This window comes from Oryzias latipes, chromosome 11, assembly GCF_002234675.1.
Source record: "Oryzias latipes chromosome 11, ASM223467v1".
Lineage (NCBI taxonomy): Eukaryota > Metazoa > Chordata > Actinopteri > Beloniformes > Adrianichthyidae > Oryzias > Oryzias latipes.
In genome coordinates, this window is record NC_019869.2 from 9,368,842 (window position 1) to 9,385,614 (window position 16,773).

Here is a 16,773-nt window from a genome sequence, read left to right on the forward strand (position 1 = left end):
AATAATAATCGAAATGCGGTTGTGCCTCAGCGGAACTCTTGTTTGGATACCTCGCTCAGCGGAGCTATTTATCGTTACGTACCGGAAGCAGGGAGGGTGACATTTGTTGCAGGCGTGTGTTAGCGTTCGAGTTATTTATTTACCACCATGTCATTATAGTTTTCGTATTTCGCTTCTCGTTTTAAACCTCTGTAAAGTCGGATAAAGAGCGTGATGGCGGCATCGGGCTGGAGGTTTGTTCTTCAGCGCGGAAGCCGCTTCATTCTTTCAAGAACAACAGTAGAGAGGTAAAAATGCTAATGGCTAACTATATATCTTCTAGTCTACACCAGTTAGTTAGTTTAGGTAAGCCCATATGATCTTTTGCCTCACAACAGAGTCTAGTTGCTGTTCAGTGACAAAATTCTAAAGTTTATATTTGATTTTCCTGTATAGAATTTTTTCAAAGTCATAGACAGAGAAAATGTTGAACATTTTCTCTTTCCTTTTTCAATTTAAGTAAGTCTTCTGCAGCAGGGGATCATGGGTGTATGTTATTTTGAAAGGAACTTGTATGTGCTGCTGTCAAAATCAAGAGAAATATAGATTGTTGTATATTCAAAAATACAACACAACTGTAATTAAATTTTTGGATCATTTTTATAGGCTACATTTAAAAGAAATGACCAAAAACAAATATTTTTGGTCCTGTTTTTCTTTTCTTTTTTTCTGATTAGTTAGTGATGTTTGTGGCTCTCGTTGGAATTCCGTCAGTAAGAAGAAACTGGACCAAACGGCTCTTTTAGTGCATAATGTCTACACTATTGCCAATAAGTTGTTCTTATAATTCTATTTGGTTGTTTTTAACTGTTGATAAAAACTCGGGAACACTTTGTTTTAAGACAATGTTGGGTTTCTTTGTATTGATAAACAGCCATATAAATGTTAATTTTCAACATAACTGGAGTGTGACTTAATGGTGACTTTTAGAACAAATAATTGAAATGGTTAGGTGTCAAATTAGTCTTTTAGAGATGGGATATGAGACTAGATAAAATATTTTGAAGTGATCAGAGGCTCTGCTGCAGTAAATACATTTAAATGTCAAATATTGATCATGTCTTTTACAAATAAGGGAGCATAATATGAGATACGCATGTCCACTGGACTTTTCTCCCCTCCACAACTTCAAATAAATATGGATTTGGGCTAGAAATTATGCATTTTTTTTACATACAAAAAAATGACACTTTTATCTTTAGATATTTTTAATTCCATTGCAAAAAAATGAATCACAAATCACAATTTTTAACATACATGAAAGCAGAAAAAGGATAATTTTGCGATGAAAACGTGAACGATATTTTAAGATTATCTCCTTAATGCAAAGAAGCCAAATGCTAGGAAATGTTTTTTTTTAATAAGTATAGTATGAATTATAATTACATTGATTTAAAAAGTATTGATAGGGCTGGAATTGAATACATTGAGGGAATTTCTTCGCCATGGGAGCCCTGTAGAGGTTGCAGGGCTTCACTACAGAGATTGGTATGTTCATAATAGAAAGTAACTTGATATCCATCTTGGCACCCACAGCTAACTGATCATATTGATTGCTTCTGACTGATTTAAATGAGCTATCAGCTAATGCATTAGCACGCCTGATAACTTAGCAGACTGGCAGATCTAAGGGCGGCCCGTCTTTCCTCTTAGGACTAGAATAAATAGATGACTATTCTATAAAGTACTTTACATTCCGTTGAGTACAAAACGTTATTTTTAGACATGGAGTGAAAAAATCATTAGATTTTTTTTAAGCTGTTTTGTAAACAATGTTGGAAACCCCTAAATAAGTTACTTGAATAACTTGTATTTGTCATACATAATAACTAAAAAAGCATAAAATATCAGACCTTGGTTTAAGGAGGTGTTTAGCTAAATTGTTTAGAGCAAGTTAAACAAAATATGATCATGATATATAGTTTGTTTTTTGTAACAAAGTCTTGTGAAAATAATCAATGAAACAATTTCTGTGGCGGGAGGTGGGACCGTACACGCCTGTCATGTTTGGTTTGTGGATGTGTTCGAACCAAGCTCTGCTTTTTCAGTGCTGAATGAGGAAACGTGTGTTCTCAGCTGCAGCAGTGACGTGTTCACACAGAGGGCTGCTGCTGGCGATGACGACTGTGAAAAGAAAATGTGCAAATGTATTTTGGTGCCGAAACAAGAGCCGATTGGAGACACTGCTCTCAACAAACTTTAAAGAATAATTCAGACAGATTTGATGTGCTATTTTGAAGAATGATGACATTTTTGATGTACATTTGACCGTTGTTGATCAGTTATTTAATCATCATCAGCATTTTCTTTAGATTATAGTTTGTCATATTCTAAACATAACTCTTTGAAGAATTAAAAGTTAGTAAGTCGTTTATCAATATGTATCTATGTTACGAATAATAAATTATAATACATAAATAAATGATTGAAAATAAAAAATATTGAATATATACATGTATAAATTATATAATAATTTACCATTACAATATTACAAATAATGTAGATGAATAATAAGGGTTTAATGTTTCTTATCAGATGAAAACAGATCATCTGCAGGGATATTTGGATATTTGAGAGCTTGCTTGTAACGTGCTGATGCATGCTGGTCTTTGTACAACATGCATTGCACATTGGTACTCATGGCAGAGTTTTGGTCAGCTTAGACATAAACACTCACTTTTCTGTGCCGGCTCCACCTCCCACCTATTTTTTCTATCCTTGATGCAGATTCTCATGTCCCACAACATTTCCACAGACGGCTTTCATGTCCGCGTTACCACGGATCATTTCTATGACCGTCCCCAAGATGGAAATTCTTTTTTCCTTTTCACTGTGAGATTTTTCTGTTTTAAGAAATAAACAAAAATCCGATCGGTGATATCAGTGCTTCATCTTAAACTCTTTTCACGCTTCAATCTTTTGAAAGCTAACAAAAATAAAAGACATAATTCATAATTTTTTTGTATAGTTTAAAGAGCAGTTGGTGAATCCTCCCTGCACTGCAAAACAGCCCAAAAAGCCGCAGTACCCAGACAGATCTGCACCCTATACCTGTGCATACGACGAAAGCTTTATGTACCTTGAGATATTAGGAATGAATTCTCTTTCTATTTCTGTTAGCTCCTCCCAGTTGGTTGGCTGTATCAGGACTGTAAAGATCCCAACATGGTTTGAGGAGCACCTCACAGAAGACAACCAGAAGTACATGAGACACAGCATGGCAGAGGAGTACAGAAGACAGACAGCTGAAAGGCTCTGTCCTCTCAAAGACGAGCCGTGGCCTCGGCACGAGTGGACAGAAGGTTGGTGCCGTGATTAATGGAAGCTATGTTTGGCTGTTGCTCCTGCTTTTCATTCGTCTCCTTTTCAGGAAGCAGAAGAGTCGGGTTAGTTGCCATCAAGTTGGGGATGGCTCCTATCTGGACCAAAAGCGGAGAAAGACACGCAGTCACCATGTTACAGGTAGCTCACAGAAAACACATCCGTAGTATTTATCATGTATAACTGCAAATATTTCCCAGGAATCTTTTAGAGTTAATAAAATTAGTAAAGTTTTATATTTATAGGGAACAAACCAGCATTTCTGTTCTAATGTTACTCTTTCCTTCTCAGTGAGGTGAAAGCAGTAAACTGCAGTGCCAGGTTCACTCCTTTCACAAGTTAATTTTATTGAATGGTCTGTCAACTGAGTCCATTTAAAGCGAACACTGTCTGTGTTGGCCTCAGTCATTATTGATCGTGATTTACTGCAGCTGGACGCAGAAGAAGAACCCATTTCAGTAAAATACCACAGTTATCAGAATCAGAAATACTTTATTGATCCACACGTGGGAAATTTGTTTGTTACCATAGCAGTAAAAGAAGAATAGTTGTCATAAGAGAAAATAGAATATAAAAAACAAAAGAATTTAACATGAATGTAAACAAACAAGGTCGTATAATTTAAAGAGTAATTTACAGACAGGACCAGCAAAAAAAGACAAATGTCCAAAAGTTATCTGCTACCCTGGAAACTATTGTACAGTGTTATTGTATTTGGTAGGAAGGGTTTCCGGTATCGGACAGTTTTGGAGTGGATGTGTCTGAGCCTCCTAAAGAAGGAGCTCCACTGTTTGTCCAGAACAGGCTGCAGAGGATGGTCTGGGTTGTCCATAATGGATAAGAACTTGTTCAGTGACCTCCTCTCCAACACTGCTTCAACTGTTTCCTGTTTGCAGCCAATGACAGAACACGCCTTTCTGATCAGCTTGTTCAGTCTGTTGGCATCAATGACTGCAGTGCTGCTTCCCCAGCAGACCACAGAGGAGAACAAGGTGCTGGCCACCACAGACTGGTAGAAGATCTCCAGCATCTTACTGCATAGTTAAAGGACCTCAGCTTCCTTAGGAAGTAGAGTCTGCTGCAGGCCTTCTTGTACACAGCAGTACTGTGGCTCCTCCAGCTCAGTTTGCTGTCGATAGTCACTCCCAGGTATTTGTACTCCTCCACCACCTCCACATCCACATCCTTTCCCAGGATGCAGAGAGGCTGCCAGACTGTCCCCTTCCTTCTAAAGTCAATCACCATCTCGATGATCTTGTCCAGTGTCAGTATCTTGTGTCAGTTAATGATCCAAAAACCAAAGGAGCTTGGCCAAAGTAAAGAAGATGAACCTTTAAAGTCCTACTCCGATAATGTTTCGATCTAGAGTAAACCCTTGTTTTTCGCGGGGGTTACGTTCCAAAAAGAACCCGTGATAGGCAAAATCCGTGAACTAGAAACCTTTATTTTTTTCTTACAATTAATATACAATTAAATACTCTATTATACATTGAAAAGAAAGAACAAACCATTTTACAGGCTCAAGCATTTGTTTAACTAATAAGGGTACTTTAGAAACGTTTTTTTCCAACAAATAACTTCTGTACTGTACTGTCGAATAATAATTTGAATCATCAATGTGAACAGAAGGCTTCAAATCGCGGAGATTAGCCCCACCCACCGCGACCCGAGTAATTGGATTAAACAGGAGAAAATTTAAAATGGTTATGAAAAAATACAAAGTACAGTGGGACAAATAGTGACTCAGGTGTATTTCACTGCTCTTCAGACTGAGCCGCTGCATCCTGACTCCGCTCTGCAGTGTTTTCTTCTTTTAAAGCCCGCGGTGCAGCTGTGTTTGTTCGGTAGAAGAACATAGTGATAGGCAGTTGTTGTCGCTCTTTTTTCAATGGGTTTTAGAGAAACTCGAAATTGCAAGAGAATTTGCACGTATGTAATTTAAATTTGGCAAACTGTTTTACGTACCTGTACATATTATATATGTAGTTGTAGATTTAGATAAGTTAATTCTTCTCTAAGATTTCTGGTAAATCGCCTGTCCGTCCTGGGGGAGGATCCCTCCTTCATGTGGGCACCCCTGAGGTTTCTTCGTTTTTTCCGGAATCCGGTTTTTTTGGGAGTTTTTCCTTACCGCGAAGGGGGGTCTAAGGGCAGGGATGCCAGTATAGCTTAGTCAGTTTGTTAGTTCATTTTAGTATTTTTCTATTGAACTCTTTGTATTCGTGATCCTTTTGATTTCATGTTTTACTTCGAAGCCCATCGAGACGACTGTTGTTGTGATTTTGGGCTGTACAAATAAAATTGAATTGAATTGAATTGAATATTAAACTGCAACGTTAGTGACGCACAGGTAGAGAAGAAGCGGAGTGACTTTTTAGCCAATCACAATGCAGAACACAATGCACGATGCAAATCCGTGAAGTAGCGAAACCGTGAAAAGTAAACCGCGTTATAGCAAGGGATCACTGTATTTTCAAATCGTTCCCAGTGGTCTTTTAATTACAATCGTGCTGTTTTTAGCCAAAATCTAAAAACCTGAGTCCTTTTCTACGACCGTTTCTGCAGATGAGAAGAAGTTCATTAGAAATTTGCCTCTGAATTGTGGGCAGGACTGTTCCCCTTCCCGTTGCTGAGAGCTCTGAGGAGGGAGCTTTTGGTCCCCCCAGTGTATTTTCGACGTCACAAATACAAATGTGTCAAATATCTTTTTCAAACAGTATTCTTTCGCCTGCTCCTGATTCACGATTTGAATAAAGTAATACTCAGAAATACCATAAAAACAAGTTAAAAACACCATTTCCATCAAAGTGGGTCTTTAAAATGTAATCAAACATGCAAGAATACTTTACTTGCCTTATTGAAGTAGGTCACTCAATGGTGGTTGTAGGAGGAAGTCTGAGGCTCCTTCATCTCTCCATTGAGGCTCTTTGGCTTTGAAGACGATGCTTGGTCCTATTGCTTTAGTTAATTAAGTTTTGTCATTTATGTTTAGGTTTTCAACATGTTCGATAGCTGAACATAAATAATGGCAGATGGTTAAATCCATTGATTTATCACAAGAATCAGATTAAAGCTCTCCAGTGTCTAGTTGCTGTTCAGAGACAGTTCTTAAAGTTTATAATTGCATTGACATGCATGGATTTTTAATTGGATTCTACACCAATGTTGTCATGTTTATATTTGATAGTAGAAGGAGGAAAAGGATGAAGGCACACCAAAGTCTTAATTATGAAAAATGTCTCACGTTCTTACATTTTCAGGATGGCTGTGGATGATTAAAACAGTCTTAAAAGGGCTTAAAGTGAACTTTAGTCAAATAAGGCCCTAAAAGCATTACATTGTCCTAAACTTCGATTTTTTTCCTCACCAATGCAATGTGACTTCATGTCACTAAAAAAACATTTCCGGGATGTGCGGTGTCATAACTGGTGGTAAATCGTTTAACCTCATCTAGTTATTTTTTTAACTTGTGCTTGTTGGTGTGGGAAAATGAGGGGGCAAATTCACGGAGAAACTGGACAAAAATAAGGATTACGGTACCTAGTGGTGGTTAAAACCGGTTAGTGGAAATCGTTATGAAGTATAAACTGTACAGTTTGCTGAAAGAAAATGAAACGGGCACGGTGGGGATCAAAGTGATGAAATCGCATGTGCAGAGCAAGAATCGGCAGACTCTAGCTCGTTGTTTCCTCTTCTTTGTACGTACTGTCTTAAATTTCACTTCTGTAAATTAGTTGACACCTTGATTTTTTTTTTAATTCAAGTAACTCTGCTGCAGCAGGAGGCTCCTTTTTTACAAAAGGTGTATTTTATTTTGAAAGGAACCTGTTTGTGCTGCTATTACATCCTCATATATATATAGATATTTTTAGAAATATGTGTAAACATTTAGATGCTACATTTTATAAATGATCAGTTTAATGGCCACTTAAACATAGATGAAGTGTTTTTTTTTCCAAATGGAGAGGTGGTGCTAAGCGGCTCCCGCTGGGTTTTGGTCAAAAAGAAACTGGAGCAATACGATTCCGTGTTAAAGGTTGCAGACCCCTGACCATTAGGGCAGCAATGATAATTCTTCGTACAAGAGATTTTTAAACTGTAACAGAAAGCAGCACTTCAGTAAGTGATGCTTCTAGATGATGGACAGGACACTAGAGCAGTTTGATTGATCGTTTTTGACAATCTCTAACAGTGACAGATCTATAACAACATGGTTTTTCCAGCTGGAAAAGCTTGTATTTAGGCTTGTCAGGGGAAAAGGGATCCCAATTCATTACCTTAAAAAATGAACAAACCACAAGTTGTTTTTCAAAAATATTGACTATTTAAAGTTGGGTTTAGTCTCAAACTTCAGTGGCAACAAATGAACCCTGTGGATGGATATTAATAGTTTACACCCACCTTTCTACCTCCTTGCTTAGCTATATCATTGCTCATGAGAAATAGAAAGTGCATGACAATGTGCAATTAGACTTTCAATTAAATGCTAATACCAGTGCTGGCTCTCGTGTTCTTCGCTTAGTCAAGCATGGATTTACCGTAATTGTTTGTTTTTTAAACTTTTCTTCAGGTGCAGGACTGCCATGTCATAAGGTGCATGTCTAAAGAGGAGTATGACGGCCATTCAGCTGCTCTGGCTGTGGGTGGGAAAAACGTCTCACCGTTCTATGTAAGTGATTTCCCTGATTATTAAACACGGTTTCAGCTGTTTCATCAAATGTGCTGACTTTGTATGACGAGAATTAAAAGTGAAGAATAACTTTTTTACGTTTGATTTGCTAAAGAGTTTCTGACAGCCTGCTTTGCCTCTGCTTTCAAGTAATAGGCCTGCAGACCATGAAAATAGTAATAGACAGGTCATTACTTAATATTCTTCATTCATGTTTTATTGTATTTGCATTAGAGATGTCCCGATTCAGTCACAGGATCTGAAATCAGGCCCGATCCCGTGGTTCCAGACTCGGTCAGGATCAGACGTGGCATATATTTATTTTAGTCTCATTTTATGATCAAGCGCTGTGTATTTCAAGCTTATTATTACAGATAAAAATCCTTCTGATAGTCTGAATATCATGAACTGATCACATTATTTTATTGGCATAAAGCGCAGCAGAATACGGCAGCAGTTCCATAACGTTAGCGAGAAATTCAAAGATTTGGACTTCCGGGCTCAATGACACTTATTAAAAATGTTTTAAACTGACAGGAAGTGTCTCTATTGGTTTGTTCTAACTCAACCTACAAAAGGCATTTCAATAGATGGATACACGTGTTTTTTTTTCTTTTTAATGAGACTGAAATGGAGAGACGGCAGTGAGGTGGCTGCCAAGGGACCGTCTACAAAGTGCAAACTTCTGGAAAAAGTGATAGAAAAAAAATTCAATGATGACTAGAACAACCGACACGAATAATGGTTTCATTATTTCACTGGTAGGTCTGCACAATAAATCGCAAATTTATCGTTATCGCAGTATCAAACTGCAATACGCATTTTGCAAAAGTCTATGAAAATCCCAATAAATGGTTCCCTTAAATATTCTAAAACAATCTTATGGCAGCTTGTATTTAACAAATCAAATAAATTCATTTCTGGATTTGACCAATCGGATGGACTCCTTTTGTGTTAGATGACCGCCTCCTATGTAGACGAGGCTCATCTGGAGTAATTTAAGTTATGTTGACTCTTAATTTAAATTAAACTGGTGCAAATGGAAATTATGTATTTAGATGTTTTGCTATTTGTTCATGTATCGCAGGTCAATTGATCAGTAATATTGCAAATCACAAGTTTTTCTCCTATCGTGCAGCCCCACTAGTCATGAATACTAGTTATTGTTTTTAGGAAATATTAGTGGAGATTTGAATCGCATGTGTTCAGTATCTGTGAAGATACCGAAGCTGCAGTCCCAAGACTTTATCACATGACTCATTATCACCAATTTCTACTTATTGATAGTTTTTTCTAGTTGATAGTTGCACCGTTTTTGCTTGATTGTTCAAGCTGCTTCACAGATGGGCTCTGTTTGTGTTGAACAAACAATAAATAAAATTATTATAGGGGAAAATTTGGGTTTGTTCATTTATTTATTTATTTTTAAATGCGTTATAAAAGTATTGGATCGGAATTTAGTTATTATCATATGACTTATGACATATGACATATGCTCATTATCGGATGACTTGGAATTGGATCAGGTCAACAAAAAAAAACTAGACCGGGCAACCCTATTTTACATAACAGCTTAGCTGCAGCAAATGTATTTTTTAAACGAGATTTTCTTTTTATTAATTCTTTTAAATTTGTACGTAATCATTAATTTATGTGTTTATTTATTCATTAGGATTTTTCTCATCATTATGCCCAACATTTATCTAATTCCCGCTCGCAGGCATGCATGGCATCCAAACAAATGACCACACCGTGCTTCATGTCTGCTTGGTAAATTACCAGCAAGAGCTTCTTCTCTCAAGTGTATACTTGGTGAACAAAGCATGACAAATGTTCTGCTGTTGGCTGCGACTTTTGATGCTCTTCTAGCTCAAAGGAAAAGAAGACCTAGTGGATTTCATGCCCACAACAAGTGTAGAGTAGTAATTACTGTGATTACTAATGTGCCACAGGGTTACCACTAGTTTTGATTTTACTTAAAAAGGCAAAAGTCATGCGGAAACTCAGAGGGAGTCTCCATAAAATCGAATTATCCCCTGTAAGATATTTTATTTTAGGGAAAAGACGCCACCTTGAATGTGGATCTATTGCAGCCCTTTCTTAAATCTTCTCCTCTGCTTTCATATCTTCTTTTCGTTTTAGTACAGCTTTATTTTAGAAATCACTTTGCTTACTTTTAAGCATTTATTTACACCTTGACCAAACCTCATAAAAAAGACAAAAATAGAACTATTTATGCACTGAAGAATTTCACACTGTTCTTGGTGTTTTTCCTACAGTTTATGCCTTACAACTGTCTTATAAAAGTCCCGGCCCAATCCTCTTATGATCTATTGTCAAAGTGTTCCCAGTGGTCTTTTAATTGTGATTATTCCGTTTTAGCCCAAAATCCAAAAACCTGTGTTGTTTTCTAGGACATAGTTTCTGCAGAGCGGCAGTAGTTCATCAGAAATTCACCTCTAAGTTGTGGGTGGGACCGTTTGTGTGGAGCAACCGCGCCTCCCTCTCTGTTTACATGCTCCCCCCGCTAGCTTACAGCCCCTCACACCCCCAACCTAACATTAGCGGTGCAACAACATTGGAGCTTTGCAGTCGTACAGTTTTGAGTCAGACGCCAGCTCAGACGAGCAAAACAAAGACGTTCATGGATCTAGTCGTCTACAAGTGTAAGCATCAGAATCGAGTGGAGAAGGGAACTAGTGATTTGTTTTTCATCTGCTCCTGATTCCCAACAATTTGCATGAAGAAATTCTCTGAAGTGCAATTTTGAGGTTAATTTTCTTATTATATGTGATCCATCATCAGAAAAATACAACAAAAACACGTTTAAAGCAACAGTTTTCTTTGGATCAGGTTTTTAAAGCTTACGGTCTTCTCCATTATGTTATTATGGCCCCAAATTGACTCAAACCTGTGGTAAAACTACGATCCTGCAATCACTTTGTGAACCAACGCTAAAATATCATATTTAGAAAAAAAAACTTTTTTAAGAAAACCCACAAGCATGATAAGATGAAGAAACAACAGAGCAAGAATAAAAAAATGGAGGTGTGATTTATTCATTGATGTTTGACAGATTGGTGCCAGGATTTCGTAGATGGAGTTTTTATTTATTTATTTATTTATTTTTTTGGAAGCCCTTTCACACAGCCACGTCATTTTTCAGAGGCAGAGTTTGTTGAAGCGAGAAGCTTTGGCAGCCTGATTCTCAGGCAACAAACGGAAAGAGGGAGAGTTTGGAGGGACTAGAGGCGGTGAGACGAGAGCGGAGTGGAGTGAAAGCAAATGTCATGGAAGCTCACTGCCAAGATCGCTCGTGTGATTCTGAGAGTTAGTGCGTTTAGCTCCTGTACAGTTATAACAAGCCCCTGGTTTATTTAAAAATCCCCCAAAATGTCAAGGTGGCATCAATCAACCTCTTTTTTTTTTTTTTTTTTTTTTTTTATCTCAATGACTGACAGAGGTCGGAAAAGGCAATGGAGCTGTTCAGGAATGCAGGAGTGCCCCCAAAACAGAAAGTGACCATCTTTAAGGTGTCTGACAACGCCATCATTAAACCAGGTTGGTAGCTTTACTCGTTTTATGGCTGTTTCCATGCCACACACAGAGATTTTCTTTTTTCAGCTCACGTATACAAGCGTTTGTGATGCAGTGTTTTGTCTTGTGTGAAGGCACTCCTCTGTATGCAGCACACTTCCGTCCAGGCCAGTATGTGGACGTCACAGCCAAATCGTAAGTTGTGTTCTTCCAAAGTTTCCACATTTTTTTTCTCTCCGAGGAATGTTTTTGGCTCATGATGCGTCTGACTTTCAGCACCATTTTTTTTTTTTTTTTGATTTATTCATAGAAAGTTTGGAGTTTAGTTTTAATAGAAGCAACAAATCGGTGAGCTTCTCTTGTGTTTTTGTGCAGCATCGGGAAAGGCTTTCAAGGTGTAATGAAGCGATGGGGATTCAAAGGTCAGCCAGCCAGCCACGGTCAAACAAAAACTCATCGCAGACCAGGAGCTTCTGGACCAGGGGGGGTCAGACATCCAGCTTACACACACGCTGTGAAATCAGGTCGCTTCTAATTAGTCATTTAAATGAGATTTTTTCCCAACGACATTTAGGATCCAGCCAAAGTTTTCAAAGGGAAGAAGATGCCTGGCAAAATGGGGAACGTGTTTGTCACAGCTTATGGACTGAAGGTAGATGCAGATGCAAACGCTTGCTTTAAGTTTGCTTGACCTTGCAGCCTGCCTCAGTGCAACACACCCTTATTTGCCCCATCTGTGGTTTCAGATATGGAGGGTCAATACCAAGTACAACGTGCTGTATGTCCACGGCTCTGTCCCTGGACACACAAACTGTGTCCTGAAGGTAAGGATAATCAGACGTACACACTCTAAATTAAAGTGTGAAAGGAGACGGCGAGGTTTTCTGATGATGACAAGTGACCTTGCACCTGTAAAAAACACCATCGCACCTGTAAAAAAACACCATCGCACCTGCAGGACGGCACCATTCATCTTCTCTGACGTTGTGCTGGATCAGCACTGTGTGTTTGTGTGTTTTTTTTCCAGGGGGCAATGAGAGTGTGGGCTGTAATGATGTTAGTAATATCCACAGCATCCATCTCCATACTCAGCATGTAGTGCTTGTCTCACGAGTGTGTGAGTGTTTACATGCACGCGGCCCATTATTTGTTTTGGAGACAACTAGTAATGAATACAAATGTTCTTTGCATTTCACCCATTTCAGCCTCACACACACACACACACACACGCACACACACAGGCCTCGATTACTCCTCGATAATATTTTCCCCTGCAGACCACACGTCTTATATTGTCTTATATCGCTTATTTTTGTGTCATAAATGTCCTGATATCAAAATGGAAATGAGCAACGACAGCAGTTTTTTTGCTGATTTCCATTTTGAAAATCTTTTTAGCAAATTAAAAACTTTTTAAGGATTGTGTTGTAGGTTTGTCTTAGTCTTTTGGTTTGTGACTTAAAAAAATAATTTGATTCATATAAGACATGACATATGTGTATACCCAGTGAATGTCGGCTCAAAAATGTCCCCCTCTTTTATTTAACATTTAACTCTAGCTGGTATTGCATGCAGCTATATAAGAATAATATATAAAACAGAACGTGCAGTGTTTGTGTTTCTAAAAGCCCCGAGCAGCGTTGCGAGGCCCACAGGCGCTACCTCCCCTCGCTACCGTCCTTTGACCCTCTCTCATTGGTTAAGCAGATACGACACGCCCCTTATTCTCCTCCTCTGCCTAAGGCCTTGGTCAGAGCTGCATAAAAAAATTGTTTTTCAAAGAGGTTAAGTTTTATTTCCATAGCAACCACTTTATTATGTCACTTTTAGAGGAATCGGAAAAAGTACATTTTTAAATTTTCGTTGGCAATGCAGGTTTTTTGTGGACCACACCCACATTCCTAATATAGTCATATTGTATGTCATACCACTTTATTCAGCCCAAACCGGGGATTTATGTCTTAAATTCTCACAATGTTCCGGTAAAAAATAAGCGAGCAACAGGGGAACGCCACTTTTGTAAACCCGCCACGCCAACACTGTTACCTGAAAGCTAAAAGTGACAGCTAACTGCGATCGTCGCTGCTAATGTCTGCTCCTTTTCTACGTATTCTACGTCTAAAATAAAGAATAATTACAATAACAGTAAAAAGAGTGTTAAAAGAAGCTCGGCAGACCTTGACTTTCATAACTGGTGGTGACCAGTCTAAGCCTCCCTAGGGGGTGTTTAAATTTGTACAAATTTGTGAAGATCACTCAAACAAAAGTATTCTTTTCCACAAAAATGGCCAAATTTCACACTTTGCCAGAAAAGGGCAAGCCGTAGGTCCTCTGGTCATCCCATAATAATTTCAAAACTTCCTTTCGATATCTGCAACATCTTGGTTTTGTTACTCGATTTGAGCAATTTTTTAAGCCCTACAAAAGATTTAGGCCCCATTTTTGATGGTTTTACCCACTATGATGTCTTTTTTTTGGGGGGGGGGGGCCGTTTACTATGGCCAAAATACAGGGTAGTAGGTGCATGCTAATTTTGGTTAACTTTTGAGTTTGTGCACAGAAAAAGAAAGATCTGTAAGAACAATATGGTCTTTTGAGTCCAGGACTGCTGGGAACTCAAACCAACGTCTTATCTTTTAAAAAGGGACTTAAAATCAGCTGTTGGATATTTGTAATAAGTATTTAAAGCTGCGTATATTTCAGTGGTTTACTGACAGAGTATTTTTATTAAACTGAAACCCATTTTAAAGGTTTATAGAATTTCCAGCAAAAGTTGTAGAAAAGGCAGAGGCAGCTGCTCTGCTGTCGATGCAGTCATGCACGCTTGTCAGCCGCACAGCCCAGCTCAGGGCCACTGTTTCACACTGCCAACCGTGCTTGGAAAAAGCTGTATTTTAACAACGTTTCACCTGTGAGTTATTGAACCTGGAAGTCTGCACCTGTGAAGCGTCACGGCGCTTGATGCATGAAGGCAGGGAGGCCACTCTGGATTTCGATAGCCTACCTTGTGCGCTCAAGCCTTTTGCGTTTATTTTAGTTTAAACTTGATGAAAAACGTTGGCGTTTGCAGCTGCTTGCAAATTTACTTTCCTGTCTTTTTTTGTTATTAGTCGGTTATAAGTTGTAGTACTTAAGACTTTGGGCTAAAAATACTAAGAACACATTTACAGTTGTAGTCTGATTTCTACCAAGTGCCATGGAAACAGGGAAGTTCCTGAAAGACAAAATGATCATGACAAGACATTACGATGGCAAGAGGATTGTGTTTCTATCATTTTTGTAAATTTAGTCATTTGTTTAAAGAGCAAAAGAGAAAATGGTCACAGATTGGATGATGATTGTTCTTCTGACTACCAGAAAAATAATGTTTTAAATCCTCCAGAACCTACAATTCCCAAAACCCCACCCCTTTTAGTTTTTAGTATCATTAAAAAGCCCCAAATGTCCTCTGTAGAGACATACCATTGACTGTTTTGGGGGACAGGAGTGAGGGACCCCTCCCCCCTAATTTTCTAAACAGGAAGTACATGTTCTTACTAGTACAGTTTTTTTTGTCATGGTATTTTTCTATAGTGCAAGTTATTTAAGTTATGAACTGGCCAATCAGATCCCTCAACAAAACTATGTAGTCTCACGTTGAACGCTCAAAATGTTTGATTGACAGGTTTTGTCAAGCTTGTTGGACTTGCAACAAGCTTACTCCTGATTGGCAAGAGTGGTTGCCATAGAAACCATGTGTCATGACAGAAAATTACTGCCAAAAAATGGCGACTAAATTGACTTCATTTCACAGGAGCTGAAAGTAAGTCATTTTTATGGCTGACATCACACTCACTCAGTCCAGTTCTCATATACAGTCAATGGTAGATACAGTGGTGGTTTTACCTATGGGCAACGTGGGTGGTCAGGGGAATAAAGGGGGGGGATTAAAACTATGGCCAGTGTTTTTTTTTTTCCAATCGTTTTCTATACTAAAACCTTACAGTGCAAGATAAACTATTATCAAGTTGTATGCAGTGATTGGGAGGTTTATGTTTTCTACAGAGGAAAACAGAGATAAAATATCCATTGCTGGTTGTCTGGAGGTCAAGAGACATTTTGATTGTGACCCAAGATTTCTCATCCATTATGGAAATGTATCACTAATTATTTCTACATCACTTTTTTTTTTAAACCAAACTTACAACACATGTAGATTAATAAAAGTCAGTCCCTTTCATTTCATTATTTCACATTAGTGTGTTTTTTGGGATGCAGGTCAGAGATACAGTGCTGCCAACCAGAAGGTCCACCATTCTCAACCCTCCTTTTCCTACCTACTTCACCGAGGAGGAGGGGGACCTGGACGAAGACCTGTACAATGACGACTTGTTTGTTCACACAGAGCCATCAGTGACTTTGAGCTGAATACAAAGTCAGTCTTTCCTAAACCCTTCCTCTGTATGTGAAGGCTTCAATAAACTCCTCTCTCTTGAAATGTTGTGCTGTTTTTTTGTGTGTCGCTGACAGAGATACAGCAGAACCACCACGGTCTGTTTGATTAAAAACATTATTGCTCAGCCTCTCCCCCCTGAAACCATGGTAACCGTTGGACTGATGATGTCACTAAAGGATCCCCTTGCTAAAAAGGGAAAAGGGAAAGAAAAAAAAAGACAATGGAAGGAAAACATGGAGGGAAAATGTGCAATATGTATGCAGGAGGAGATGGAGGGAAGAAATGGGTAAAAGTGAGGGGCATACGAAGAAAGGGGAAAAGAATTGGAAGGAAATACAAAGGAGTTGATGGACGGAAGGCGTGCGGAGCAGCTGACAAGGGCAGCGAGGAAGAGCCAGGGATGAAGGCTGACAAAGGTTGACATTTGTGAATAAAAAAGGATAAATGGGGACATAAATGTTGCAGGAAGAACTGCTGGGCGCTCAAGTCTGTATTTACATGAAAGAGAGGCTGACAATTCCCGTTTGGCTGTGTGTAAGCCTCTTCTTTTTTTAACAATAAGTAATCGAATACAAATCATGTCCTTCTAACTGCTTCAGTTTTGTGTAAATCTGTCCTTAGGGGGTCTACATGTAAGAGCCCCCCCTCTCACTCTGCGGCTCTGTTTGGCTTGTAGTTGACACCAACAATAACCAGGCTTTTGTTTGAAATGCTGACAAGACGCAATGATGCCTCACAGAATCCCTGCAGCAGCAGCAGCAGATGCACGGCA

The 16,773-nt window shown here is 38.7% G+C and overlaps 1 protein-coding gene across 1 annotated transcript; it reads left to right on the forward strand.

The window, feature by feature from the left end:
• Window positions 1–62: 62 nt before the first annotated feature.
• mrpl3 (mitochondrial ribosomal protein L3) lies at window positions 63–16,043 on the forward strand. The gene is made up of 10 exons (XM_023959933.1): window positions 63–287; window positions 3,160–3,341; window positions 3,410–3,501; window positions 7,931–8,029; window positions 11,491–11,590; window positions 11,701–11,761; window positions 11,942–12,053; window positions 12,141–12,218; window positions 12,313–12,390; window positions 15,824–16,043. The coding sequence occupies exons 1-10, from the start codon at window positions 214–216 to the stop codon at window positions 15,971–15,973; spliced, it is 1,026 nt and encodes a 341-aa protein (XP_023815701.1). The 5' UTR covers window positions 63–213; the 3' UTR covers window positions 15,974–16,043.
• Window positions 16,044–16,773: the final 730 nt, after the last annotated feature.

Excerpts from the sequence above, each read along its gene's own strand:
- mrpl3 (XM_023959933.1), top strand. The coding sequence starts at position 214 with ATGGCGGCATCGGGCTGGAGGTTTGTTCTTCAGCGCGGAAGCCGCTTC. Across the intron at positions 3,342-3,409 it reads TCGGCACGAGTGGACAGAAG|GAAGCAGAAGAGTCGGGTTA; the intron begins GTTGGTGCCGTG and ends TCTCCTTTTCAG. Across the intron at positions 8,030-11,490 it reads AAAACGTCTCACCGTTCTAT|AGGTCGGAAAAGGCAATGGA; the intron begins GTAAGTGATTTC and ends AATGACTGACAG.